This window comes from Cryptotermes secundus, unplaced genomic scaffold (genome assembly GCF_002891405.2).
Source record: "Cryptotermes secundus unplaced genomic scaffold, Csec_1.0 scaffold2, whole genome shotgun sequence".
NCBI classification, from domain to species: Eukaryota; Metazoa; Arthropoda; class Insecta; order Blattodea; family Kalotermitidae; genus Cryptotermes; species Cryptotermes secundus.
Window position 1 is genome coordinate 535140 of NW_019728496.1, and position 27155 is coordinate 562294.

The 27155-nt window shown below is 44.4% G+C and overlaps 1 protein-coding gene across 1 annotated transcript in view; it reads left to right on the forward strand.

Annotated features, from left to right (window-relative positions):
• The window catches only part of LOC111865124 (E3 ubiquitin-protein ligase Zswim2-like), a 111099-nt gene that overhangs the window by 12602 nt on the left and 71342 nt on the right, over positions 1–27155 (forward strand). The window contains exons 4-11 of the mRNA XM_033751693.1: positions 1320–1491; positions 2500–2629; positions 5727–5997; positions 7263–7351; positions 10100–10205; positions 11002–11141; positions 12092–12226; positions 12632–12729. Coding sequence (XP_033607584.1) covers positions 1320–1491; positions 2500–2629; positions 5727–5997; positions 7263–7351; positions 10100–10205; positions 11002–11141; positions 12092–12226; positions 12632–12729 — 1141 coding nt within the window. The remainder of the gene's footprint in view (positions 1–1319; positions 1492–2499; positions 2630–5726; positions 5998–7262; positions 7352–10099; positions 10206–11001; positions 11142–12091; positions 12227–12631; positions 12730–27155) is intronic.

Consider the following 27155-nt stretch of genomic DNA (forward strand, 5'->3'; position numbering starts at 1 on the left):
AACAATAGAGACGTTGTTTTCCATGGGGTCTGCGCATAGTGCTTATAAGAGAAGGGAGTGACAGAATTAGTTCTGGGCAGTTGCGTGTCAGTCGTAAGCTGTAGGAGTGACTCCAGAAGAAATTTTAATTCCGACGTTCCAGAATGATTGAAGACGAAACAGCAAGAAGACTTCAGAGCGGTTTGAAATGCTAATTTCTGTGTTGAGATCCGTTGCCAGGAGACGAATAGTGAAGACGGCGAATCCTAGCGCGTGTGCAACGGTAGCTTGGAAAGTTGTGTAAATCAGCACTAGCGCTGTATTTAAGTGTGATTAAGAGAACTTGTAACCAGGGTGCTAATAGATCTAATCATCCGAACTAGAACCCGTTATTTTCCTCACGCGTACCACCCTACACATAGCAATATTTATTGGAGGGAAAATCTTTCTAATAAAATCTGCAGAGAGAAATGAATTATATATTTATACCCAATGTGGCAATGTTAACTTTTCAAGGAAATTGAGCAAAAGTGAACAAACTTGCAAGAACTGTTACGCCATGCATACATTTTCTAATCTGCTCCTATTTCCTGTCTAAGTGATTGAAAATTGAAGTAGTGAAATATTGAGACCTAGAATGAGTGAAAATTTATCCTCCAAGTCCTACTTATGTTCCCAAGCGCTCTGATTGGTTACAGAGACAAATTTTCTGACCTTACCTTCAAACACGGAGCGTTTTAGTGTGAAGCAGACAAATTAGAATATGATAGCATCTCCCTGTCTCTAACTCAGTACGAAATTTCAGCGCCGCCAATACTGAATCCCTCTATTCTAAGTCATTTCTATTTATCTCCCACCCTCATAAACTATTTAATGAAATTCCATTTTAATATTATCTTTACTTCGCGTCCTGGTCTTCCGAATGTCTATTTTCTTACATGCTTGTTCATCTGTTTGTATCCAGTTATTCACTATGAAGATTGATGTCTTCTAGAATGTGGCGCCGTGTATCCTGGTAGATCTTTATCATCGTTTTAGAGGAACCTGTTACATCCATATTCTCGTATACTGCGTCGTATCCATGGAGACTGCAATACTGCAGACAGAATTTCAAATATATATTCACTAATTAGCCGATTTCTCGACGCCAAATATTCTTAGAATTGAAGACATCGTTGAAAAAAACACACATAAATAAGAAAATGATTCAGACCAGGACGAATCTGTGTGTGAAACTGTATTTTAATGGACTTCCCAATGCCTTATTTCCGTTTGCCTTCTCTAAAGAAGCCTGGAAACTGCGGGCTGCCTGAACTCGTCCTGAACTCTTTTGTGTGCAGATGGGGCTGGTACCTCACGACCTGGAAGAACTGATTCAAGGGTCCCACGTCTGGCCACTTCGTGTGGAGAAGAAGAGATTCCAGGTCATGGAATCAGTGCCCTCTAAACTAATCGGACAGAAAGACTTGTGCCCCATTTGTCTGGAAGAGCTGTTGGAATCTAAAAGACCCGGTACGCCAAGTTAATTATTTGCATTCAGTTTGGCTAATACCAAGTTGAGTATGATGGGTTGGTTGGCCACGCCATAGCTCAAGCGGTTAATCGCTGGCTTCCCAACGCGGCGGCCCGGGTTCGATCCCGGGTCTGGTCAAGTAGGATTTGTGGTGGACAAAGTGGCGCTGGAGTAGGTTTTCTCCGAGTACTTCGGTTTCCCCTGCCAATCTTCATTCCACCAATTGCTCCACAATCACCCTCACCTATCATCTGGGGCTGGTACAATAGGCCAGAAGTGGCCGCAGTACAAGGGACTTAGTCCCACTCCACTAGCAATAAAGAAAATTGAGTATGATATGCTGGTTGGTCGGGCCTATCGAATACCACAGGTTAGTACGTAGAAGATGTGGAGTGATTACCAGGGGAAAGCTAATTTACCAACATAAAACTGAGTTTTTTTTTCCTTTGTTCCTCAGCCCTTTATGGGCAGTGGTAACCATCAGTACTACAGAGTTTCAAATTTATATTTCTGCTTGTCGACATAAGACCGCCTATGTGGTCTAGTGGTCAGAGTTCCTGCCTACAGATCCAGAGGTCCTGGGTTCAATTCCCAGCTCTACCAGATTTTCTGAGAATTAGTGAGTCTGGAACGCGGTCCACTCAGCCTCGTGGGGATAATTGAGGATCTATTTTAAGGAAATAAGGGCTCCGGTCTAGAAAACTGAGATTAACGGCCTTGAGGACCCCTTGCGCTGACCACGCGACACCCTCTACCCGCAATAGTTGGCACTGACTTAGCCGACAAGCGGCGGTCGCTCGGTCGGTATAGTTCGCTTGCGGACTCAAGCCACGGAGTTTGTTTTGTTTATTTGTTTGTTCCTCATCCCTTTATGGGCAGTGGTGACCATCGGAGTATATTTTTGGCCTGTATTCTTTTTCAGAATAAAGAACAGATCATGAAACTACTTAGGCTACATTTGTAACGGTAGAAGCGATGATAAAGTCATGTTGTATTATCCATTACAGTGACGTTCTGCCGACACGGGTGTGGCCAGTCGGTGCATATCGCGTGCATGAAAGTTGTGGCGCTCCATCAGACAGCACACGACCTACAGGACGGGCGGGATGACGGGATGCTCAACTGTCCACTGTGCAGGTATTGGCCGGACACCAAGTCCTTCCATTCCAACAGAAAATCCTACCGTACGTATAAACTATAGACATAATGAAGTTTTAGGACCGCGCCATAGCTCAAGCGATTAGTCGCTGGCTTTCCACGGCGTCGGTCCGGGTTCGATCCCTGGTCTGGTCAAGTGGGATTTGTGGTGGACAAAGTATCGCTGGGGCAGGTTTTCTCCGAGTACTTCGGTTTCCCCTGTCAATCTTCATTCCACCAATTGCTCCACAATCACCCTCACCTATCATCTGGGGCTGGTACAATAGGCCAGAAGTGGCCGCAGTGCAAGGGACAGTCCCACCCCACTAGTAATAAAAAATAATGAAACTTCGAAGTTCTTGTGATAGAGAAAATTAGGACTATAATCTTGCTGTTTATGCCGGTAGTCTGCGGAGGAACCAGAACAGAAGCGTTACTTCTACCCTGTATGCGCAGACCCTCCGAAACGTCAGCGCCTATCTTCTCGTACTTTACCCCATGGCATCACCTTTAACATGATCATAATCTTATTACAGTAATACTTCTGCAACGTGCTCGCTATCCTTAGCAGAAGATAAGGCAAGTGAAATGGTGGTTACGGCTTGTCGACCTTGACCCTTCTGTTGTTCATTCAGGGACACTCTACCGGCAGCTGAAGTTCTCAGAAAGTCGTGCTGATATTTTCAGCTTACGTAGTATACATTCATCGTCCGTGGCAATTTTCTCTCCTTATAATCATAAGAAAAGCCGGAATTGCTCACTCATTATAGCGATGGGGTACGAGTTCGACTACCGGAGTTCTATTCCCGTCAAGGGTAAGAGATTTTTCTGTACTCCACAGCGTTTAGAGTGTATCTGGGTCTCATCCAGCCTCCTCTCCAATGGTTACCAGAGGCTCTGTCCTTAGGCGTGTAGTGGCCGGGGCGTGAAGCTCACCACTCACCTCTATCTAGTGCCGAGGTCAAGAATGGTGGAGCTATACCTCCACTCCGCATACATGTTCATGGTATGCTGCTTAATTTATTAAGCACTGAGTAGTTACCTTTTTCTCTTCATAAGAGAAGAGCAACTCTTTTGGCTGGGCATAATGCAGAATTCCTAAATGTTAAAGAAGAGGGCTTAAGTAGTAGCCACAGCACTGCAATGGGTGAATGATGAAGCTGGCGTAGTCATCATACCAGCATTGAGTGACCGGAATTTGACAGCATTCAGCGATGTGAGAATTTATCGGAATTCGCAGTAACCAACAATTTTTTTTTTCATTTGGCGCTGCAGCCCCAATTTGGGCCTTGGCCTACCTCCATGAAACTCCGTTTCACTTCGGTTTACTAGATCTTAGACATTCGGTAGGTCTCCTTGGGCGGGTGATCAGCTCGTCGCAAGACCTGTACACATACACAGAAAAGCGCACACACACACAAACACTGAACATCCATGCCCTCTGTGGGATTCGAACCCACGATCCCGGCTTCCGTGTGAGCGAAGACAGTGCATGCCTTAGACCGCTCGGCTACCGTGACTACCGGCTACCAACAATTTAGTTAAATATTAATGAAGGTCGGATGGACTTACAAACCTATATTTTATTTAATTTCTGTACTAAATATGAAAATTTTATGAAAATTCTGTGATATTTCCTTTATTACACGTCGTATTTTTTATCATGGGAATTTTCCAACGCCGATTTCGAATTTCTCACGCCTAAAGATGTTTATGATCTGTAGCCATATTCTTGTATGAATGTATGTATAAGGGGTGAGCCTTCTCGGCCCTTGCACCGCGACCTACAGTGGTCTATTGTGCTTCAGCCATGTTCTTAGTAGATATTAAATTTCGATGGAAACTTTCGTCTTCAGCTTCAGGGTATGGACTATTCTTCTTGATCACAAAGGCCGTAGGTTTTTCGAAACGTTGGCACCCATCTGCCAAATTACACGGAGTCACATTCCACAAGATCGGAATCCTGACTTTGACGTGTATAATATTCGCCTTTGTCCTCATGGATAGACTGCACGTCACACGAAGTTGTCGGAGAAGTTGCCGCTACTACAAGGCTGACTGCAATGGATATTACGTCGAAAGCTGTCGTTTCTTGGCAGGTTACAACTGTCATTGTTCAATTCACTTGTGGTTTTATTCATCCTTTGCCCCTTAGGAGACAGACCATTCAAATAGACAACGACCACTTCCCTCCATGTTCTTGTCAGTTAACCATTAACACGACTATGAGTCAGGCGCTAAGCATACCTGCCTCACATTCGGAAGCTCTCAGGGTTCGAATGTCAGCTCGAGGACCGACTATCCTTAATGATGTTTATCGATATTTCACTCAGTCCCTCCGGGAAAATACCGGGACCATAACTCAAATTGCGTCATAACCTCTTCCTTCCACAACATTAACAATTCATTGTCCGCTAATCATTCTGCCATCGACATTACATATTCTGGCCTACGGACAGCTTCGTTACACCGTGCCATAACTCAGGCGGTTAGTCGTCTCTTTCTCTCTGTGCATGCCCGTGTTCAGTCCCAGGATAATTCATGCGGAATTTGTGACGGACAAGAGGCATTTGAGTAGGTCTCTCTCCGGGAATTCCATTTCTCTCTGCCAATTATAATTCCACCATTTGCCTTCAGTGTGTGATAGATTGCTCCTGTAATTAAAGATAATAAACAAACAAACTCCGTGGTTTTAGTCCGCAAGCTAACTATAGCGACCGAGCGACCGCCGCTTATCGGCGAAGTTAGTGCCAAATTTAGCGGACAGAGGGTGTCGCGTGGTCAGCGCAACGAATCCCCACGGACGTTAATCTCGGTTTTCCAGACTGGAGCCACTATTTTCTTGAAATAGCTCCTCAATTATCATCACGAGGCTGAGTGGACCCCATTCTAGACCCACTACTCAGAAAAAATCTGGTAGCGCCAGGAATCGAACCCGCAGCTCTGGATTTGTAGTCAGAAACTCTGACCACTAGACCACAGAGGCGGTCACAGTTAAAGAGGATAGCGTTCTTAAATGATAAAATAAACCAATGAACACCCAACGTTATATACGTTCTGGAGCATCCTGCTAATGTACAGAATTTTGTGCCTGCAGGGGAGATTTTTGCACCTGGCGTGACCTACGAGAAGAAATTCGCAACGCTCTCTACTACAACAGGCGCCTGCCGCTGCTGCCACCCTTAGTGGGGCCACGGCCCGTACATAAAGACGTGACTTGCACCTCGTGTAACTGCACCCCCGTGCAGGGCCTGCTGTATCGCTGCTTCACTTGTCCCTTTGTCCTTATGTGTGACGAATGCGTCACTGATCGTAAAGGGGTCGGCGTCGCGGCGCTTCACAATGACCACGGCCTGGCCGTCAAGCAGGTATTGTCCTCTTGTAATTAACATCAGAGTACGTAGTTCATCAGTCGCTCATGTCGTGGTCTTCTGGGCTACGTATCGCCTGCTCTAGCTTGAAGAGTCTCACCATCCTGTCCACATATTGTATTTATATATTTCATAACATCCCACAGAGATTACTTCCCTGTATAGCACTGACTGGTTGGTCTTTATAATGAAGATGTTTTTTCTCTGCGAGATAGAAACGAAGTCCTAATTCAGGCTGTCTGTAGAGTGATGTAACCTGTTTGTGCGGGGAGGTATCCTGCTTAATTCAGTCTGTCTGTAGATTGATGTAACATGTTTGTGCGGGGAGGTATCCTGCTTAATTTAGGCTGTCTGTAGAGTGATGTAACCTGTTTGTGCGGGGAGGTATCCTGCTTAATTTAGGCTGTCTGTAGAGTGATGTAACCTGTTTGTGCGGGGAGGTATCCTGCTTAATTTAGGCTGTCTGTAGAGTGATGTAACCTGTTTGTGCGGGGAGGTATCCTGCTTAATTTAGGCTGTCTGTAGAGTGATGTAACCTGTTTGTGCGGGGAGGTATCCTGCTTAATTTAGGCTGTCTGTAGAGTGATGTAACCTGTTTGTGCGGGGAGGTATCCTGCTTAATTTAGGCTGTCTGTAGAGTGATGTAACCTGTTTGTGCGGGGAGGTATCCTGCTTAATTTAGGCTGTCTGTAGAGTGATGTAACCTGTTTGTGCGGGGAGGTATCCTGCTTAATTTAGGCTGTCTGTAGAGTGATGTAACCTGTTTGTGCGGGGAGGTATCCTGCTTAATTTAGGCTGTCTGTAGAGTGATGTAACCTGTTTGTGCGGGGAGGTATCCTGCTTAATTTAGGCTGTCTGTAGAGTGATGTAACCTGTTTGTGCGGGGAGGTATCCTGCTTAATTTAGGCTGTCTGTAGAGTGATGTAACCTGTTTGTGCGGGGAGGTATCCTGCTTAATTCAGGCTGTCTATAGAGTGATGTAACCTGTTTGTGCGGGGAGGTATCCTGCTTAATTTAGGCTGTATGTAGAGTGATGTAACCTGTTTGTACGGGGAGGTATCCTGCTTAATTCAGGCTGTCTATAGAGTGATGTAACCTGTTTGTGCGGGGAGGTATCCTGCTTAATTCAGGCTGTCTGTAGAGTGATGTAACCTGTTTGTGCCGAGATGTAGCTCTCTCTCTTTGTACTGTGATTCATATTGTTTGTAGAGTGATGTAACCTGTCTGAGCCGAGATGTAACCATCTCTTGTCCCTGCCGCAGAATCCATCGGACCGCTGGCGCCCCCTCCCTCGCTGGGAATCTCCTCAAAAGAGAGCGCTGCTGAGAGACACTCCTTCGCCGAGCTGCAAGTGAGTACGAGGTGATGAGAGCCTAATTGTATTGATTGTGCCGGCCGTGTCAGCCTCTTACATCGACAAGTCCGGGGTTTTACACTCCCTCATGGCAGTGCTCACGGTTATTCCACCAAGAGCGGACAGAAAAAATATAAGTGCAGTTGATTATGGACCTTGATCATGTAAGGATGCAAGGACTCGAAACTGGTCGAACTGGGTTTGTATCAAGTGTAAACGCAATTTCACTATGATCACAGGCCGTTGTTTCTTCGCCTTCTTGGTATACACCTTTGTATCATGGAATGAAGTCATTATCGCCGGTTCACTCTCGGCCCTGAAGAAGGCTAGAGCTAGTTCCTCCGAAAAATTTGAAGTATTTATATTACTTCACAATACACTAAATTTTGGGGGGCACGCGGTAGCGTAGTTGATTGAAGAACTATGCTACAAGGCGGAAGGTCGCGGGTTCAGGTCGCGAAGAGGTCATTGGATTTTTTTTATTGACCTAATCCTTCCAGCCGCACTATAGTCCTGGGGTCGACTCAACCTCTAACATAAATATAGTACCAGGAATATTCTTGGAATGTTCTTGGGGGTAAAGGGCGGCCGGCGTGTAAGTCTGACAACGTTTCCACCATCTGTGAGTCGATTGTCTAGAAAATGTGGGAACCTCAACGTTTCACAATCATTTGGGCCTCCACGGCCTGTTACAGGGATACCTTTACTTTGCTTACTTTACACTTAATTTTACTGTTTACCCTGCCTTTGCATTTGTGGTAGCCATATTCAGTGTTTGTACTTTCTTATCCACTCTAAGTGCCAATATCTCAATCATATGGATTAACGCCGTACTATTTAAAATACTTGGCGTCGTTCGTTAAGGGTCTCTGCTTTCAGGTAAGAATCCAACATTCTCATACTTAGGTACTAGTTTAACTAAGCACCACGTCATGAATGCGTATGGGGAAGTGGAGAAATAACTCTGGTCCTTCAACACAGATAAAGGTGGGTGGTCAGCTTCATAGCCGCAGGGAAATATCCCCCGCTACCCACCGGACGCTGTGTGGATGTAAAGCTCTATCAATGCTTGAAATCGAATCCAAGTTGTCTAGCGCGTAGCCTAATCTCTATATTAAACTATTTCCGTGTTTTTTTCCGAATAATTTCTATATTATTTCTTACTTTATTCCGTTTATGATAATCTTAGCTCATTCAACAAAGCAGTGGTGGTAGAAAGCGCCATAGCTCAAGCGGTTAGTCGCTAGCTTCCCACCGCGGCGGCCCGGGTTCGATCCCGGGGTCTGGTTAAGTGGAATTTGTGGTGGACAAAGTGGCATGGGGCTGGTTTTCTCCGAGTACTTCAGTTTCCCTGCCAATCTTCATTCCACCAAATTCTCCATCATCATAATAGTCCGGGGCAAGCTACAATAGGCCAGTCAGTGGCCGCTGTGCCTGGTGGACCCAGTTGGACTCCACCCCCCACTAAGCGAATTAAAAAAAAACATTGGTGGTTCAGTTCTGTTTGAAAATTCAACTGAAAGATTATACAACTACCACCTTTAGCTACGGATTTCATAGGTAGCCCTTACACCGATTCACTCTTAGCTCTTGACAGATATTTTGAAGTTGATACTTCATTGAATTTGCATGCTGCGAACTTGAACATTTCTGGAAAGACAGTCCGATAACATACGCATAATAATTTTTCGGCAAACGATGACACAGATAATGGCCGAAACATGATTACCATCTTGTGGTTCTCTTGTAAATAACTGAGGATAATATTACTTTGGTTACCATCCTAACACTGTGACACATGGACAAACACTGCGACATAATTTCCCTGTTTAGTAATTATGTAGGCTAAAGCCACAGTCGGCCGGTCACGGTAGCCGAGCGGTCTAAGGCATGTACTGTCTTCGCTCGCTTGGAAACCGGGATCGTGAGTTCGAATCCCACTCAGTGCATGGATGTTTAGTTTGTGTGTGTGTGTGTGTGCCTTTTTCTGTGTTTGTATACAGGTAGAGGCCTTGAGACGAGCTGATCACCAGCCCAAGGAGTCCTACCGAATGTGTAAGGTCTAGAAAAACCAAAGTGAACGGAGAAGTTCATGGAGATAGGCCTAGGCCCACTGGGGCTGTAGTGCCAAGGAAAAAAAAAAAAACACCGTCAGTAGCTTAGATTATAACTTCGAATGATAGGATAATTAGTGAATAATGAATTAGAGAGGATGTAGCAGGAAGCGTTCACGGCCTAATTTGGGACACTATCTCGGTATTTGTCTGGAGAAACTGAGGAAATTTTAGTCAGTATAGACACTGCAAGAGTGCTGATCACTGGACTACAATGATCGATTAATGATTTGACTCGCTGATGTTTCGATACGGTACGTAACATAAAGGAAGACACGAGGTGCTTCAGAGATATACAAGTAATCAAATGTCGGTAGCGTTCAGTCATTACAGTGACTAGGTTACTATTAGGCTGAACATCCGGGAATCTGAGTTCGATACCTGACAGGGGCAGGGATTTTTCTCTTCTCTATAAAGTCCAGTCGGTGGGTATCGAGGTCCCTTTCACCCTGGAATTAAAGCGGGCTGGAGGTGAAGCTGACCACTCATCACCATCCAATGTCGACGTTAAGAATTCTCCATAGTCTTCATGTCGTAATGAAGTAAGGTTACAAGTACAGTTGTATCTGCACCAATTTAACAAATCTTTGTTTCTTTATAACTTCGCAGAATTTCCTTTGCCTTCTTACAGGGTATCTGAGGAGCTTATCTCAGAGTTACGAGCACTGAGAGTCTGCAAAGGTCATGCCTTGCTCAACAGAGGGCAGCAGTGTTGTCTGTGCCTCACACGCTATCAGGTACGTTTGTGCCCGGCCTCACACAAATAGACATATACAGGGTGATTCGTCTTTAAACATCAGACATATATGGGCCGTTTTTATTATAAAATTGTAAAGTCAAACCAGACAACCGGTTTATGTGTAAATAATTTGCTTGGATATAGAAGGACGCCGTTCCATGTAGTTAGTTATTTGGTTAGATAGTAAGTTATTTAATTAGAGTCTGACTGTACCCATGAACTAGGCCGTTTGAAGAAATAATTGCACGAGACCTCAGATTGTATTTGGATATACGCGAATTTCATATCAATCAATTTAATTTTTTGATGAAGGCTGAACGCGGTAGCGTAGTTGGTTGAGGAGCTATACTACAAGCCGAAAGGTCGCGGGTTCAAGTCCCGATGATGTCCCTCACTATGGCTGGGGTCGACTCTGCCTCTACCAGAAATGAGTACCAGGAATTAATTAAATAATTTTCCTGGGGAGTAAAGCGCGACCGGCGCGTAAGGCTGACAACCTTACCGCTATCTTTGAGCCGATTGTCTAGATAATGTGGGAGCCTCAACATCTCACAACCATATTGGGCCTTCACGGCCTGGTACAGGAATAGCTTTACTTTATTTACTGAAAAATAATAAAATAAATACAAATAAAATAAAATGGCCCATAGGGTTGTGAGACATTGGGTCTCCCATGTTTTCTAGTTCCAAATTTTGGTTAATCTGACGTGGGCTTCGCTTTGTTCGTTCCAGCGAGAGATATTGCCCCCATAATTCTCGTACGTGTGTTACTAGACCCGGTTTTTGTGCCTCAGGTTCGGCAGGAGGTGGTAACACTACCATGCGGCCATCAGTTTCATGCGGCCTGTGTGACCCGGTGGCTTCTCAACTCGTCTGATTCCTGCCCGCTAGATGGGTCTCCTGTCTCCCCTACCCTGCGTCACCGAGCCCTCCAGTAAGTATCCTGCAGCAATATGAGATCTGAGATCTTAATTTTGTTATAATTTAGAATATGATCTTCTGGGTTATGTCACAGCATAGTGATGATCAAACGTTGCTGTCGAGTGGTTAGCAATCAGTCTTTATAGTCGATAATGCCCGAATTAAAATCTCGGCACATAAGTGTTTTGTTTTAAGTTCCTCTAGGCAAATGCCGAGATAAATCACTTAAATTATGCCACGCCCACTTCCTTGCAGATCCTTTCAAATTAATTTTTCGATTATGCGACTAACCTCCAACCTCCATAGCTCAAGGGTTAGTCGCTGGCTTCCCACCGCGGCGGCCCGGGTTCGATCCTGGGTCTGGTCAAGTGGGATTTGTGGTGGACAAAGTGGCGCTGGGGCAGGTTTTCTCCGAGTACTTCGGTTTCCCCTGCCAATCTTCAGTCCACCAATTGTTCCACAATCACCCTCACCTATCATCTGGGGCTGGTACAATAGGCCAGAAGTGGCCGCAGTACAAGGGACTTAGTCCCACCCCACTAGAAAAAAAAACTCCAACTAGTGCTGAGGTCAAGAAAATGTGGCTCTATACATCCACTTCCCCATACGCCTTCATGGCATAGTGCTTAATTAGTTAAGCACAGGGACAACTTACCCTTTGTCCATTTCATTGTTTGGTACGTAATCTTGTTATTGTTACCGGTACTGTAGGAACCGGAGCTAAATGAACTTTAATAATTTTCATATAGCGGCCCTTAACATTACAAATGTCTGTTCATATCGCCCTCCGGGTAAACATACTTATGAATCTGTTGTGATGAACGTTGGAGTCGCATGAACATTTGAGGGATACCTGATCGTCAAGGTATCTTACTTTAATTGAATTGAATTTAATTAATTTAATGTGTCATTGACCACGGGAGGAAGGAAGGATTTCTACATGCGAAAATTTGTGTGTTGCAGACGAGGTTGTGATCTTAAGAGGATGGAATTCGGAAAGTACAAGAAACAGAAGAAGGGACTGCTGGAGTCCCCACTTCAGAACCAGGCACTGGACACATCGCTTCGAGTGAAGGGACTCTCTCTCATAGATCGTAGGTTCGTACCTCACTGATTGTTCATTACCTAGATTCTGATGTGATATTTACCTGTAGCCATTTCTTTAACGGCTTTGGAAATTCCGTCCGTTGGATGACGTTTCTGGCCGTTGTAAAGTAAATCGCGAAAAGCAAACTCCGTGGTTTAGTCCACAAGCGAACTATACCGACCGAGCGACCTCCCCTTGTCGGCGAAGTTAGTGCTAACTTTAGCGGATAGAGGGTGTCGCGTATTCAGCACAACGGTAAAGAAGGGTGGGAAACATTAAAACTGAATAACAGTTTGACTTGATTTCTCGACAGATATAATCATGTCAATTCACGGCCATTTTATAAATGCCATTGTTAGTCACAGTCATTTTGAAAGATATACCAGTGCGTTCAGGAGCATTTGTTCCTGTTTCAGGAATTTTAAAAGACAGCAACAGCTGCAACAACTAGATAAGTCACTCACGTCACTCGTGGTTTCTCCCAGGCACTACTCCGCAAACATAGGATTTTCAGGTCAGTAGATTTCCTTTTTTATTTTATAATGACGTGGGTGTATATTGGGTGTACATTGTTGTATGTGGTCGCTTGTCTGTTTCTACTGAATTAACTAGGATATTTATGGATATAGATGTTTTTAACTTATTGTTGCCGATGCTTGGATGGTTTTAATTTTGGTATCCTATGGCCGGTTTCTTCATTGCGTTCCTTTTATGTTCGTTATTACCGTAATGATGTTGGTATCTTAGGCACTGGCGAGATATTTGTCGGGGGGACTGAGGAATACCACGAAAAATATAGGTCAGGATAGCAGTCTTGACCGAAATTTCAACCCGGGACCTTCCGAATACGAAGCAGCAATGCTATCCATTCGACCACGAAGTTCGATCATGATGATTACTCGCTATTTTGTTTCTTTCCGAGCTTATTTAAAGGCACCATATCAACTGCAAAAATTATAAAACATCTCATTAGATGGCGATTTTGAATGATGAATTTAAGGAAAGCGATGTGGTCCGTTTGAAGTTCATGTCTTACCTTCAAGATTATGTTTTTGTGGGGTGTGAAGCCGTGTATGCTTCTTTTTAGTTAGATACAAATGTTTCGGAGGAACCTGCTACCTTAATCTTCAGGACATAAAAATTATTCTTATACCCTGAAGATGGAGTCAATCGGTCCCTCTGAAACACTGGTATTTCTCTAAATTATACGGTGCTACATCCGGGAGATCTGTTTTTTTTTACCGCTGTGAAACCTCATATATCATATTTCTGAACCTGTTTATCTACGTTTTGTCAGCTACTTGTGCTAATCAGTAGCGAATGGGAAACGGATATTGAATGACCAATTGGAAAGCCGAGTTCTCAATCGGTTGTGGCTTATTTAATGCCGTTTCCTTTAGTTTATTCAATGACATTTGTTTGATTGTCGACGGAAGAAATTCAGAATGTATGGAACCGTCCTTACCCGTCCCGCATACACCTTTATGGCGTGGTGCTTGGGAACAGGGACAGTTTTAGTTCTGACGCAGGATTTACTCTTGTTCTGGCAAGTGTCTGGAGAGCTGCGTTGCCGCGTCCATCCTACCTCAGCAGGCAGCGCCTTGAGCATCACTTCGCTTAGCTTACCGCCAGACCTCCCTGCGGTGGCACCAATTAGAAACGGGCTGCGCCGAGAGAAGCGAAGTGTGGCGTCGCGATATTTGGCGACGCCGTGCAGGCGCCGAAATTTGTCGGCGCTGGAGCCTCCTCAGCTCACCTGCTCCAGGCTTCAGTTGGCCCCAAGACCCCAATCCAATCATGGCGTCCGTGTCAATTTGTTATCCCTTGGTTTCGACAAATAAAGTACAATTTCGTCTATCAGTATCCTCTTTACTCTGTAAAACATAGTGGTAACCATATATACCTGCTTTAACGCTCACTTCTACCCACATATTGTGTTCACGAGTCTCTCATGAGTATTCCTTTTCGACACAGTTAACCAAACTGTGTCTGTAAAGGAAGAACAGTTTGTTTTCTGTGGGTATATTATGTTTCTGACGCAGTGAAGTCACAGTACACACGTCAGCGAAACTTCAGATTGCCTATATACTCCTCAGCTTCACAGGATGCAGGCTAGAAGTCAGTACTATCCGGAAGGTCCTGCTACCGGACATCTCAACGCTGATGTTCATGGCTTTCCTGCGTCTTTAAGCAAATGCTGAGATGGTTCAGATGTTCCAAGTCCTTACTGGCTCCTTCTCATGCAGTCCGCCCTGTTTAAATTAATAAAATTAAACGCCTCTCTCTGTAAGCTTCCAAATTACTTACTTACTTATGGAGCTGAGCCCTTCTGAAGTAGCCGCCAAATCTGCAGCTACTCAAGAATTTCCCAGCATTTTATGGAACTCGAAGGTTCATTACCGTGTTCATAGGAGCCCTCCACTGGTCCCTATATTGAGCCAGATAAATCCAACCAATACCATCCCATCCTATCTCTCTAAAATCCATTTTAATATTGTCCAACCACCTACGAGTAGGTCTTCCCAGTGGTCTCTTTCCTTCTGGCTTTCCCACCAAAATATCCTATATGCATTCCTCTGCTCCCCCATTCGTGCTACATGCCCTGCCCACCTCATCCTCCTTGACTTGATCATTCCTCCCAAATTACCTTTCCAAATTAAGAAACTCACCATGCTAGGAATGTGTCTATAGGGGTGGAAATGTGGCTTCACGCGTTCTTCACTTCTGTACTAGATGGCAGTGAGTGGTCAGCTTCACGCTTAGACGGCTTTACTTCAAGGAAAAGGATTTTCGATACCCATAGTATAAGAGACGGTGTAATATTTGTCTGTGCTGTATACCGCCACCAGCAGCTGATTCGTTGCAACAAAATTTAAACCTAATAGAGTCAAGATGTATGAGTGACGTCACTGAGACTCACATGAGATCGGGTTGCATTAGCGTGACGTCACATCCGGTAGCAGTAACCTAGAGTTCCACAGGGGTCTTCAGAAGGGACTGACAGATTAAGGACTGGAGCACCAATTTTACTTTTGTACGGGCATGAGGGCAAGTTTCTAGGGGTTGCTGGTCGCGTGCCATATAATGCCCCTGTGTGGGGGTGTGGCAAACGAGTGGTCAGGTGCAAGTGTATGAGGGGACAGGTGGTCTGGGTTCAGAGCCCTGCGAGACAGGTAAAGTTCTGTGGTGACTTACAGATAATGGTTAAAACTATTATCTAGCGCATGAACTAAACGGACGAAGACAAAGGTAAAGTTGTCCCTCTGTTTAATTAAGCAGCATGCCATGGAGATTTATGGGAGACTGAACACATTGCTCAGTGCATTATTAATTTGGACTCTAGATATGAGTGCGTTGTTAGCCTCATGCCCTGGCCGCTCTACCCCCAATGCCCATTAGACGGATGGCCGGTCGAACACCATAGCCGGTCTGGATGTGTGAAGAAAATAAATCTCTTCCCACTGCTGAGAATCGAACCCCGTCCCCTGCTAGTCGAAACCGTAGCGTAGTTTCTGTACCGACTGAGCTATCCAGACTCCCTTCTTCTGAAATACCGGCAAATCATTTTAATTTGAGCTCAGGTGTGAAGTAGTGGTTCTTATGGTCCAGTATTGCCGAAGTTTCATGTCCTACAACCGGATTTTAGTAAATGCACCTCACAGGAGTTCCGGACAGTGGATGTGATAAATGGATACAGAATTTTAGTCAGAAAATCCCAAGTGAAGAGAACACTTGGGAGACTAAGGTATACGTAGGAGAATAATATTAAAAAAGATTTTAAAGAATGTGAGCGTGTGAGCTGGATTTGCCTTTCTCAGATACAGTCCAGTAGCGGGCTTTTGTGAAAAAGGCAATGAAATTTCGGTTTTCATAAAAGGGGTCCAATATTGTGACCAGCTAAGCAATTTCCGTGAACCATGAATCTTATATAAATAACTCCCTTGAAGGGTTTCGTCTTCTGGGCTATAACGACAAGAAGTCCGGTGAAAGATAACCGAAGTTTCGGAAGAACATACTGTCTCCATTTTGGGGGTCGAAGAGTAGGCCAAGGACCAAACCGGTATGAAACAGACTTGCAAGTGTAAAAATGTAGGTTACATGTTTCTCTGAAATGTCGGTTGCTTCTTACCAGCCTACAGGGCTTTATAATCTAGAAGACAGATTTAGAAACCGCTGTGATCACTTCAGACGTAACTCGCAACTTTCCCCAAAACATCGGCTTAACTAATTAAGCACTACGCCATGAAGGCGTATGAAGAAGTGGAGGTATAGACCTACTTTTTCTTGACCTCGGCACTAGCTGGAGGTGAATCGTCAGCTTCATGCCCCGGTTGCTTTACCCCCGGGGAACGAGCCCCGGTACCCATTGGGTAGGAAGCTAGGTGGGCCCCAGGGCCTGTGTGGTCGTCCACCCCGTAGCCAGTCATTATCCAGGCTGCCCCCAAAACATCAGCGTCACTCCCTGTCGCGTCAGTCTGGCCGATGACCTGTTTACTCATATTTGGCACAAGATAAATATAAATCATGAAAACTTGAATTGTTCAGGAGACTGTGTACTTACGGAACAACAGGATTGCGGCAGAGGCATTGCATAGTGATTGGTCACTCGAGGTCAGTAAATGTTGCCTACACTACCTAATTCCTATATTTTCTCAAGGAACTGATAATTATAAAGTTGGTAAAAAATTATATATTTTTTATAGAACCTGCTGTTACATTTCTTTTCATCCATTCATCCCTCATTCGTTCACTCATCCATTCTTTCCTCTGCTGGTTCGCTTTCATCTTCTCTGCAAACGGAAACGAACATACTAACTTACTTACTTACTTACGGAGTTGGGGCCGCGCCATAGCTCAAGCGGTTAGTCGTTGGCTTCGCACCGCGGCGGCCCGGGTTCGATCCCGGGTCTGGTCAAGTGGGGTCTTTGGTGGACAAAGTGGCGCCGGGGCAGATTTTCTCCGAGTACTTCGGTTTTCCATGCCAATCTTCATTCCACCAATTGCTCCATAATCACCCTCACCTATCATCTGAGGCTGGTACAATAGTCCAGAAGTGGCCGCAGTACAAGGGACTTAGTCCCACCCCACTAGCAATAAAAAAAATACTTACGGAGTTGAGTCCTTCTTGAGGAGAAGCCAATTCTGCAGCTACTCAAGAATTTCCCGGCATTTTATGGAACCCGAGGATTCATTACCCTATCCACAAGAGCCCTCCACTGGTCCCTATCCTGAGCCATATCAATCCAATCCATACCATCCCATCCTATCTCTCTAAGATACATTTTAATATTGTCCATCCACCTACGCCTTGGTCTTCCCAGTGGTCTCTTTCCTTCTGGCTTTCCCTCCAATATCCTATATGCATTCCTCTTCTCCCCATTCGTGCTACATGCCCTGCCCACCTCATCCTCCTTGACTTATCGTTCTAACTATACTTGGAGAAGAGTACAAGTTATGAAGCTCCTCATTATGCAGTTTTCTCCAAGAAACGAATATACTAGAAAGAATAAAGTTTTATGGAAAGGAGCTTCCTCCCACAGTACTGTTTATGTAATTAAATTGAGGAAATTAATTTGGATAGGACATATAATTATTATTATTATTATCTATGGCTCTACAGCCCTCTTGTTGGGCCTTCGACACGTTTTCAGTTTGTCAGTCCTATACACAGACGGTAGGACTCCTTGGACGGGGGATCAGCCCATCACAAGGCCGTTACATATACACAAAATAAACGCACACGTACATCCATGCCTTGGGTGTGATTCGAACCAACGATCCCAGCGTTTGAGCGAGCCAAGACGATTCATGCCTTAGCTCGCGCGACCACTTTGATCGGCCTGGACATGTAATACCAACATGAAAATGATTAAAAGAACATAGTAGGAAGATTAATGAATCGAATAATTGTTCGTATTTAGGAAACACACCTAATGTATCAGCATTACTCTTAAGGCGCTAATAGTCGTTCCCCCTAACTTATGTGGAAACTGAAGGTTGACGGAATTACTTCGTTTCTTCATTGCATCGGTAACAGAGACCCCAATTGGACAGTATCTAGTCGCACTCGGAGCCCTCACTTCCTACGTAACCAACTCTCTGTTAGGATCAGATAATTTCTCATACCTGTAGCTGTATGAGACTAGGCCGTAACAGGCTGGTGGAGGCCCATAGGTTTGTGAGACGGCGAGGCTCCCACATTTTCAAGACACTCGGCTCACAGATGACGGTGAAGTTCTCATCTTTACGCACCAGCCGCACTTTATCCCCAGGAGAATTCATAGTACTCCGACCACAGGGCCATAGTGCTGCTGGAAAGATTAGGTCAATTGAAAGCACTTTACCCCCAGGAGGATTCATAGTACTCATTTATGTTAGAGGTTGGGTCGACCACAGGGCCATAGTGCTGCTGGAAAGATTAGGTCAATTGAAAAAGTTCACCTCATCGGGAATCGAACCCGCGACCTTTTGGCTTGTAGCACAGTGCCTCAACCAACTACGTTACGGCGTACCCCTGGGTCCTACTAAAATTGTGTCCAAAATATCTTACCATTATAAATCATAACGCAGTCAGTAACTTTACCAGAAACGGATCATTGAATTGTACGAATTACTTGTTATTTTATAATTCCTGCTGACTTTTTTCCCCCTTGGCACTGCAGCCCCAGTGGGCCTAGGCCTACCTCCATGAACTTCTCCGTTCAATTCGGTTTTTCTAGATCTTACACATTCGGTAGGATTCCTTAGGCGGGTGATCAGCTCGTCGCAAGTAGCGACCTTTGCACTAACACAGAACAAAGCAAACACACAAACTAAACATCCATGCCCTGAGTGGGATTCGAACCCACGATCTCGGTTTCCAAGCGAGCGAAGACGGTACTTGCCCCTGCTGACCTTACGTGAATGAAATTGGGCATCAGAAGCAATTCCCGGAACTATGCATTCTTCGTCAGGGATATGGCTGTTCTTTTCAATATCGTGATGTAAGAGTCTGAAGGCGTGAACAAGGAAAAGCGTTCAAATAAAGGAAATCAAAATTTACTCGCGTAATTGAATTTATTGGGAACCAGAACCCGTGGCATGCTTACAATAGCCGCAGTTGTGGTATATAGGAGGTCAAGTTGTCCCCGTGCAACTAATTGCCGACCACATTGGCCTCGCGGTATAAGGCTTGCCTTCGCTCGCTTTAACACTGGAATCATGGGTTCGAAACCCACCCAAGGCATGGATGTCTGTGTGTAGGTATCGGCCTTGCAAGTGGCTGATCCCCGTCCAAGGAGTCCTACGGACTGTGTATACATTAAAGAACTGAAAAAGCGGCAAAGGCCCATAAGAGCTGTAGACATAGAGATATAGATAAAAACAATGTTAACTACATATAGCACGTGCTTTCACTATAAAAAATTCTGCATTTGCCGGAAGAATGTTTTTCGTGTGATTCTCAGCATAAACAGCGATTTTTTCTGCAAAGAGCACCAAACAACTTATCTCTGTAATGGAGATACATTATGTTTCCTATGAGGTGCAAACTGAATTTTTAAATGTTATTTAGGCGAACTTCATGGTTAAAAGGATTTCAAGTACTATGTATCCCACCGCTACGGCCCGGGTTCGATCCTGGGTCTGGTTAAGTGAGATTTCTGATGGACAAAGTGGCGCTGGGGCGTACTTCGGTTTCTCCTGCCAATCTTCATTCCACTAATTGCTCCACAATCACCCTCACCTATCATCTGCGGCTGGTACAATAGGCCAGAAGTGGCCGCAGTACAAGGGACTTAGTCCCACCCCACTAGCAATACAAAAAAAGAAGTACTATGTATAATTCTGAAATTATAGCTCTTCTACGTCATATTAACAGCAAGCATAGTAGTGTTCGGCAATTAGAGAAATTTGTCTGAAACATGCTGATACGGAAATTTCAGTTCTTTTTTCATTTTGCCATTTTACAGATGGTAGAATTCCATGGACTGGTGATCAGCTCGTCAGAAGGCCTCTACTTTAACACAGGACAACACAAACAGAATAAACACATACACATACCAAACATCCATACCTTGTGTGGGATTCGAACCCACGATCCATGCTTCCGAGCAAGCGAAGACAGTACATCCCTTAGACCGCTCGGCTACCGTGACCGGCATAGTTCAAATAAACTAACATAGGAACATGTTTAATTTACCCTTAACATTATAACGGATTCGAACTAAGGATCGGCTACTGTGATTTTGCTGTCTGCATTCTTTTGTTCTTATGACCTTCGTCAACTCCCTCTCTTCTTTCGGTTTGGACTCGTCCATTATAGGTAGGAGGGGGGTATCTTCTTCACTAGCCCCTTTGTAAAAATTCGCCCTTACCCTACCCATCCTCTTCTGTGTATGCTCGGTTTCACTTAGCGTACGATTTGAGGTCCTCTGTCTTCTGGAACATAACGCTGTTCGTTGAAAGCCAAACAGGAAACCAACACGAATCAGGCAGAAATCAGAAGGTTCGCCTGCTGCAAGCTGGTTTCTTGCAGCTTGCTTGATTTACACTTCAACCCTGAAGATGGAAGTGCTATATTATGCCGAAATGTTGGTTGCCTTATATCCCAGAAGATCTAACTCTACAGCATCAGTTTATATTTGTACTGCGTTAAGAGTGGTAAGAGTGGCCCACTGAGTGTGAGTGTGTCTCTGTCACAGTAGTGACCAAATCACCGGCTGTCAGCTCAACACCAGACGGGAGACCACCAGTCGCACTATGGACCTGGGGTCGACTCACCCTCTGACAGAAATGAGTACCAGGAATCTGTCTGGGGGATAAGAGCGGCCGGCGTATGAGGCTGACAACTTTATCGCCATCTGCGAGCCGATTGTCTAGAGAAGATGTGGGAGCCTCGACGTCTCACACCCCCATGAGCCTTCACGGCCCGGTACAGGGAGAGTTTTACCTTTTCTTTTACCAGACAGACTCTGGAATTCACCCAGCCTCATGTACATTTATGTTGGAGGACTTTCCATAAGGTAAAGCGGCCAGGGCGTAAAGCTAGCAACTCATATCCATCACAATTTAATAATTTGTGGAACTATACCTACATTCCCTCACATGTCTTCATGGCATGGTGCTAATTATGCTTTGGTTTAGCGTTACCTCTTAATTTCGCGTAAAACAGAAACATGAAGAAAGCAGTCTTCTGGGATTTGGCACCGTGTATATATATATGGTGTTAACCGACGTTTCGGAGGAACGTATCGCCTCCATTTTCAGGATAGAAGGAAAAATATAAGAAATCCGCAAGCGAAGAGACCGTGAGAACCGGTAAAAGCAGACTTCTCCGAAACGTCGGTTAACACCACATAGACACGGTGCCAAGTCCCAGAAGACTGCTTTCTTCATAGTCACCGCCGTGAAAACCTCAAATCTCAAACAGAAACATGTTTGTCTTGTGTTTCGTGGACAATTCTATGTGATCAATTATTATTTCTGTATTTGTAGACATAAATCATAACATCGAGCCTCATAAGAATGTACTATAAATAAAAGGGAATTAGCATAGTTTTTCTTCATGAGTTTTAATTGAGATGACTGTAATTAGTAATTCAAGATTATAGGGCCGGGCTCTTTAGACTAGATACCAAAAGCTTCGAAAAATACACAACAAAAATGAATATGAACTTCGAAACGCACTGTAAGATTCACTCATCTGAATTGCCTCAGGGATATCTTTAAAATTTCCAGATGCTCTTCTTCAAAAGCAGTGAGGTGGGTCACTTAGTTTGTAAGTGACTGTAAACTACAACCCCCCTGTTGCTGTACTGCTTCTTCCTCTTGTAAAAAATCCTTTCTTCTCTCTCCACCCCACACTGCACTTTCTCTTTGGGGTGCATTCGTTGTCCAAGGTCAGCAACTCTGGGTGGGTGAAAACACTTGTTGATAGCTTCTGTTGATCTTCACCATTGAACTGATTCAACAGTCCCATGTGGACATCGTCAGAATTATTACAGTTTCCTCTATTTTCACGGAATCAAATACAGCATCCTGTAAACCACGGATTGTAAAGTTCATTCTTTACAGCCTGCATCTTTCCAAAGCCATTCTTAAAAATTTAGGTCATATCCAGCAGAAAACGCAATGTGTCTAGTTACAAATGCCAACTGATGCGCTGCTCCCCTATTTGCTCTGAGAATGTCACAGAACCCATAAATACACTCTCTCAAAAAAATTCACTTACACGTATGCTGGAGAAAACTGCATAATGAGGAACTTCATAACTTGTACTCTTCTCCAAGTATTATTAGAAAGATCAAGTCAAGGAGGATGAGGTGGGCAGGGCATGTAGCAGGAATGGGGGAGACGAAGAATGCGTATAGGATATTGGTGGGAAAGCCAGAAGGAAAGAGACCACTGAGAAGAACAAGGCGTGAGTAGAAACAATTAAAATGGATCTTAGAGAGGTAGGATGGGATGGTATGGATTGGATTGATATGGCTCAGGATAGGGACCAGTGGGGGGCTTTTGTCAACACGGTAATGAACCTTTGTGTTCCATAAAATGCTGGGAAATTCTTGAGTAGCTGCAGAATTCGCGGCTCCTCTAGAAGGGCTCAGCTCCATGAGTAATGTTTAACATGTACGTATTTGCATAATGAATAGCTATATAACTTGTACTCTTCGCCAAATTTAATTAGAATGATGAAGTGAAGGATATATAAGATGGGCAGGGCAAGTAGCATGCATGGGAAAGAGGAATGCATGTAGGATTTTGGTGTAAAAAGCTAAGAAAAAAACTACAAGGAAGACCTAGACATAGGAGGGAGGATAATAATAAAATGGATCTTAGATATGGACACGCGGTAGCGTAGTTAGTTGAGGCACTGTGCTACACGTTGGAAGATCGCAGGTTCACATTCCGATGAGATCACTGGAGTTTTCAATCGGCCTGATCCTTCCAGCTGTACTGTGGCCCTGAGGTCGACTCAGCCTGTAACAGAAATGAGTATTATGAATTTTCCTGGAAGTAAAAAGCGGCCGGCGCACAAGGTTTTCCACGCCGCCTTTTGTGAGCCGATTGTCTAGAAAATTTGGGAGCCTCGACGTCTTACAACTTTATGGCCTACACGGCCTGTTACAGAGATAGCTTTACCTTAACTTAGAGAGATAGGTTGTGATGGTATTGACTGGATTGATCTGCCCACCGATGGGAACTAGTGGAGGGCTCTTGTGAACACAGTAATCAAACTTCAGGTTCTATAAAATGGGAAATTCTGCAGTATCTGAGGAGCGACTGGCAGCTTTTTAAGGACTCTTCTTCGTGGAGTTAGTTAAGCGGTATGTAGACTTATCACTGTGCTATAAAGAGGTACTTCTTTCCTACCCAGTTTCCAGTTTATAAGCTGAATCTGTTAGAGTAATGCCAAGACCGCGTCATAGCTCAAGCGGTTAGTCACTGGCTTCAAACCGCGGCGGCCCGGGTTCGATCCCGGGTCTGGTCAAGGGGGATTTGTGGTGGACAAATTGGCTCTGGGGCGGGTTTTATCGGTAGGTATAGTTCGCTTGCGGACTAAGACCACGAAGTGTTTTTTTTTTTTTTGAAAAGAGGAAGGAGATGTAGAGCAACATTTTGATAGGGAAACTCGTGAAATTAGCCCACGTCCCGAGGCCTTTATAGAAGCTTTAACGGAATATTTTACGGCCTGCAAAGTTGAAGTTACCGTTAGACATGTCTTGTTGTGATTGTGATACATTCTTGCAAAACAAGTACTTAACTTCCGTAGACAAAACTAGCGGTAAATCCTATCCACATTTACAGCCTAATTTTCCTTTATTGATATGCGAGTACAGCGGAAAGTAATGTTATTCCCGCGCATAATTTCTGAGCACCTTCCAATGAAGATTTATGGGACAGTGGGAGTATGGCACACCAAACGAACCAGCTAAGCCCTTGTGAAGCTGCCAGTTAGTGACCTATTTTAGAATTTTAAAACATTGTATGGAACCCGAAAGTTCATTACCGTGTTCAAAAGAGCCCTCCACTGGTCCATATCCTGAGCCAGATCAATTCAATCCATCCCATCCCATCCTATTTCTCTGAGATCCATTTTAATATTGTCCACCCACCTACGCCTTCGTCTCTTTCCTTCTGTCTTCCCCACCAGTATCCTATATATTCGCTTTTCGTCTTAGTGTCTTTTTACGAGCATGGCAAGGAATCTTAAAGTATTGGAGTTTGGAGATTTTCTGGTGGCGTATACGTATGTGTGTACCGTGGAGCGTCGTAGGAGATTACTAGCGTTTAGAAGCACATATGTTTCTACCTGCAGGATACAAGATTTCTTCTCGTAAAAGAGACAGCTCTAAGATAATCGTATATGGAATAAATGGAAACAAAAACAATTCCGTAGTTTTAGTCCGCAGGCAAAGTATACCGACCGAGCCACCGCCGCTTGTCGGCGAAGTTAGTGCAAACTTTAGCGGGTAGAGGGTGTAGAAAGTTCAGCGCATCGGATCCACACGGCCCATTAATTTTGGTTTTCTAGACCGGAGCCACTATTTCCTTGAAATAGCTCCTCAATTTCCCTCACGAGGTTAAGTGGACCCCATTCCAGACCCATTACTTTTCAGAAAAATCTTGTAGTGCCGGGAATGGAACCCGGATCTCTGGTTCTATAGCCAGGAACTCTGACCATTAGACCACAGAGGCGGTCGAATAAACGGAAACAAATTTGAAATTATACCTGTGACTCAGACCCACAAGAAGAACGTCTTGGCGTTTGTGAGTGAGTCTCCACAATTTTTACCCTCGGCAGTGGCACTGGGGGTGTGTTATGCTGGTGTTTGGAAAATTAGAATGATAAGTTCAGTGACCTTGTCTTTAGACATTCTAACAGTGAAGGGTTTTAAGTGCGTCCTTTTATGAGAGTGGTAAGACAATTTAGGGTTTTGAGAAATATTTCAAGAACCGCTATATACAAGACAGAACATTTCTCCCAAATACAAAGAACACAAAGAAGGAGAAGAATTAATCATATACCTACAAGCCAACAATGCATATACAAAATCAATACAAGAGCAGGAAAACCCATGCAAAAAGGACACATCTATTCGTAAATACAATTACTACTTCCTGACAGAACATAAGAGACCTTTTATATAAATTTAATTTTAATTGATTTCAGGAACAAATATTTGATCTTAAGAGGTGAATACAATTTTTTATCAAATAGATTCTAAAGGGTTCTGGCTATGGTGTAGAACACTGAGAAATACTGGTTTTCGTACTTTCTCCATCTTTCGGTATTGTAAAAAAAAAGTAGAAAACACATCGTTTCGGAAACTAGATCTGTTTCCGTCTTCAGGTGAAGGGGGAAATACCTACTTTGTTGAGTACTGTAGAAAGAGCTAACCTTAACACTGCCCGAAGTCCGAAAACCCAGTAGGAGCTACATTTCATATTCCGATATGTAAAAACTGGCTAAGCCGGTCACGGTAGCCGGGCGGTCTAAGGCATGCACTGTCTTCGCTCGCTCGGAAGCCGGGATCGTGGGTTCGGATCTGTTTCCTGTGAGGTACGAACTGAATTCTTATATATTATTCTTATACACTGCCGGTCACGGTAGCCGAGCGGTCTAAGGCATGTACTGTCTTCGCTCGCTTGGAAACCGGGATCGTGGGTTCGAATCCCACTCAGGGCATGGATGTTTAGTTTGTGTGTGTGCGTTTTTCTGTGTTTGTGTACAGGTAGAGGCCTTGCGACGAGCTGATCACCCGCCCAAGGAGTCCTACCGAATGTGTAAGATCTAGAAAAACCGAAAGAAGTGAACGGAGAAGTTCATGGAGGTAGGCCTAGGCCCACTGGGGCTGTAGTGCCAAGGGGGGGGGGGAAACTGGCTAATGGAGAAACACTAGCAGATGAGTACAGGTGAACGTAAAAGAGTCAGACAAGTGATGATAGCTTAATGAGCCGAAACATGTTGTTACGAAACGACGAATATGTTGTGTGTCCATACTATCTATTGTGATGACTGAAGAAAATAAAGAAATGAAGGGTTTGAAGTTTGGGGTTGTCCGATGGACAAAATGTACTTGTTCTTGTGGTACCATGCAATCTCGTACGAGGTCATTAACGTTTCGATCAAAGTTTGCGTCTACCTGTAGGGTAGACATTTCGGCTCGTGTAAACAGACAACTCTCATAAGGTGCCTTGTGGTAGATAAAGGTAAAGGTGTCCCTCTGCGTAACTAGTTAAGCACTACGCCACGAATACATAGGGAGGAGTGGATGTATAGATCCACGTATTCTTTACAGCGGCAATGGTTGCAACAGGGTTTCCAGCTTCACGCCCCTGCCGCCTTAACCCCAGAGAAGGAACCTCCGATATCCCATTGTAATGGAGGCTGGATGGGCCCCAGAACAGGCCTGTAGGGCGTGGAGAAGAGAAAACTCTCGTCCATACAGGGACTCGAACTCCAACCCCTCGGTTTTCCAGCCTGTAGCCAGTCGCTATACCGACTGCGCTATCCCGTCTTACGCTTTATGGAATATATGAAAATAAATTTAAAATTATACCTGTTCCGCAGTGTTATGCTAACGCGTCTTAAACGTTCTAGAAGGTAAAGTTTTATGCTTGAGAATGTATGACTAGCTTCAGAGTCAAGCCCTCTTAAGCCCCGAATAAACAGATCAAGTAGCCACTGGTTAAGGAGACAAATGACAACAGTGCGGGTATGAACGTGATGGTATAATCTGTCGCTACATTTAATTAGAGCACAAGGCAATGCATATATGGAGGTATGCTCCACTCATTCTTAAACTTGCCACTAGATGGAGGTGTGTGAACAGGAGATGTACCCTGCAGGTTTCTAGGAAATGTTGGTAACTTTCTTCCAGACAATACGGCGTTAAGTAGGCGTTGGATAAGTGGTGCCAACTGAATATGTTGCGCTCTGAGACGCAAGTCTGTATA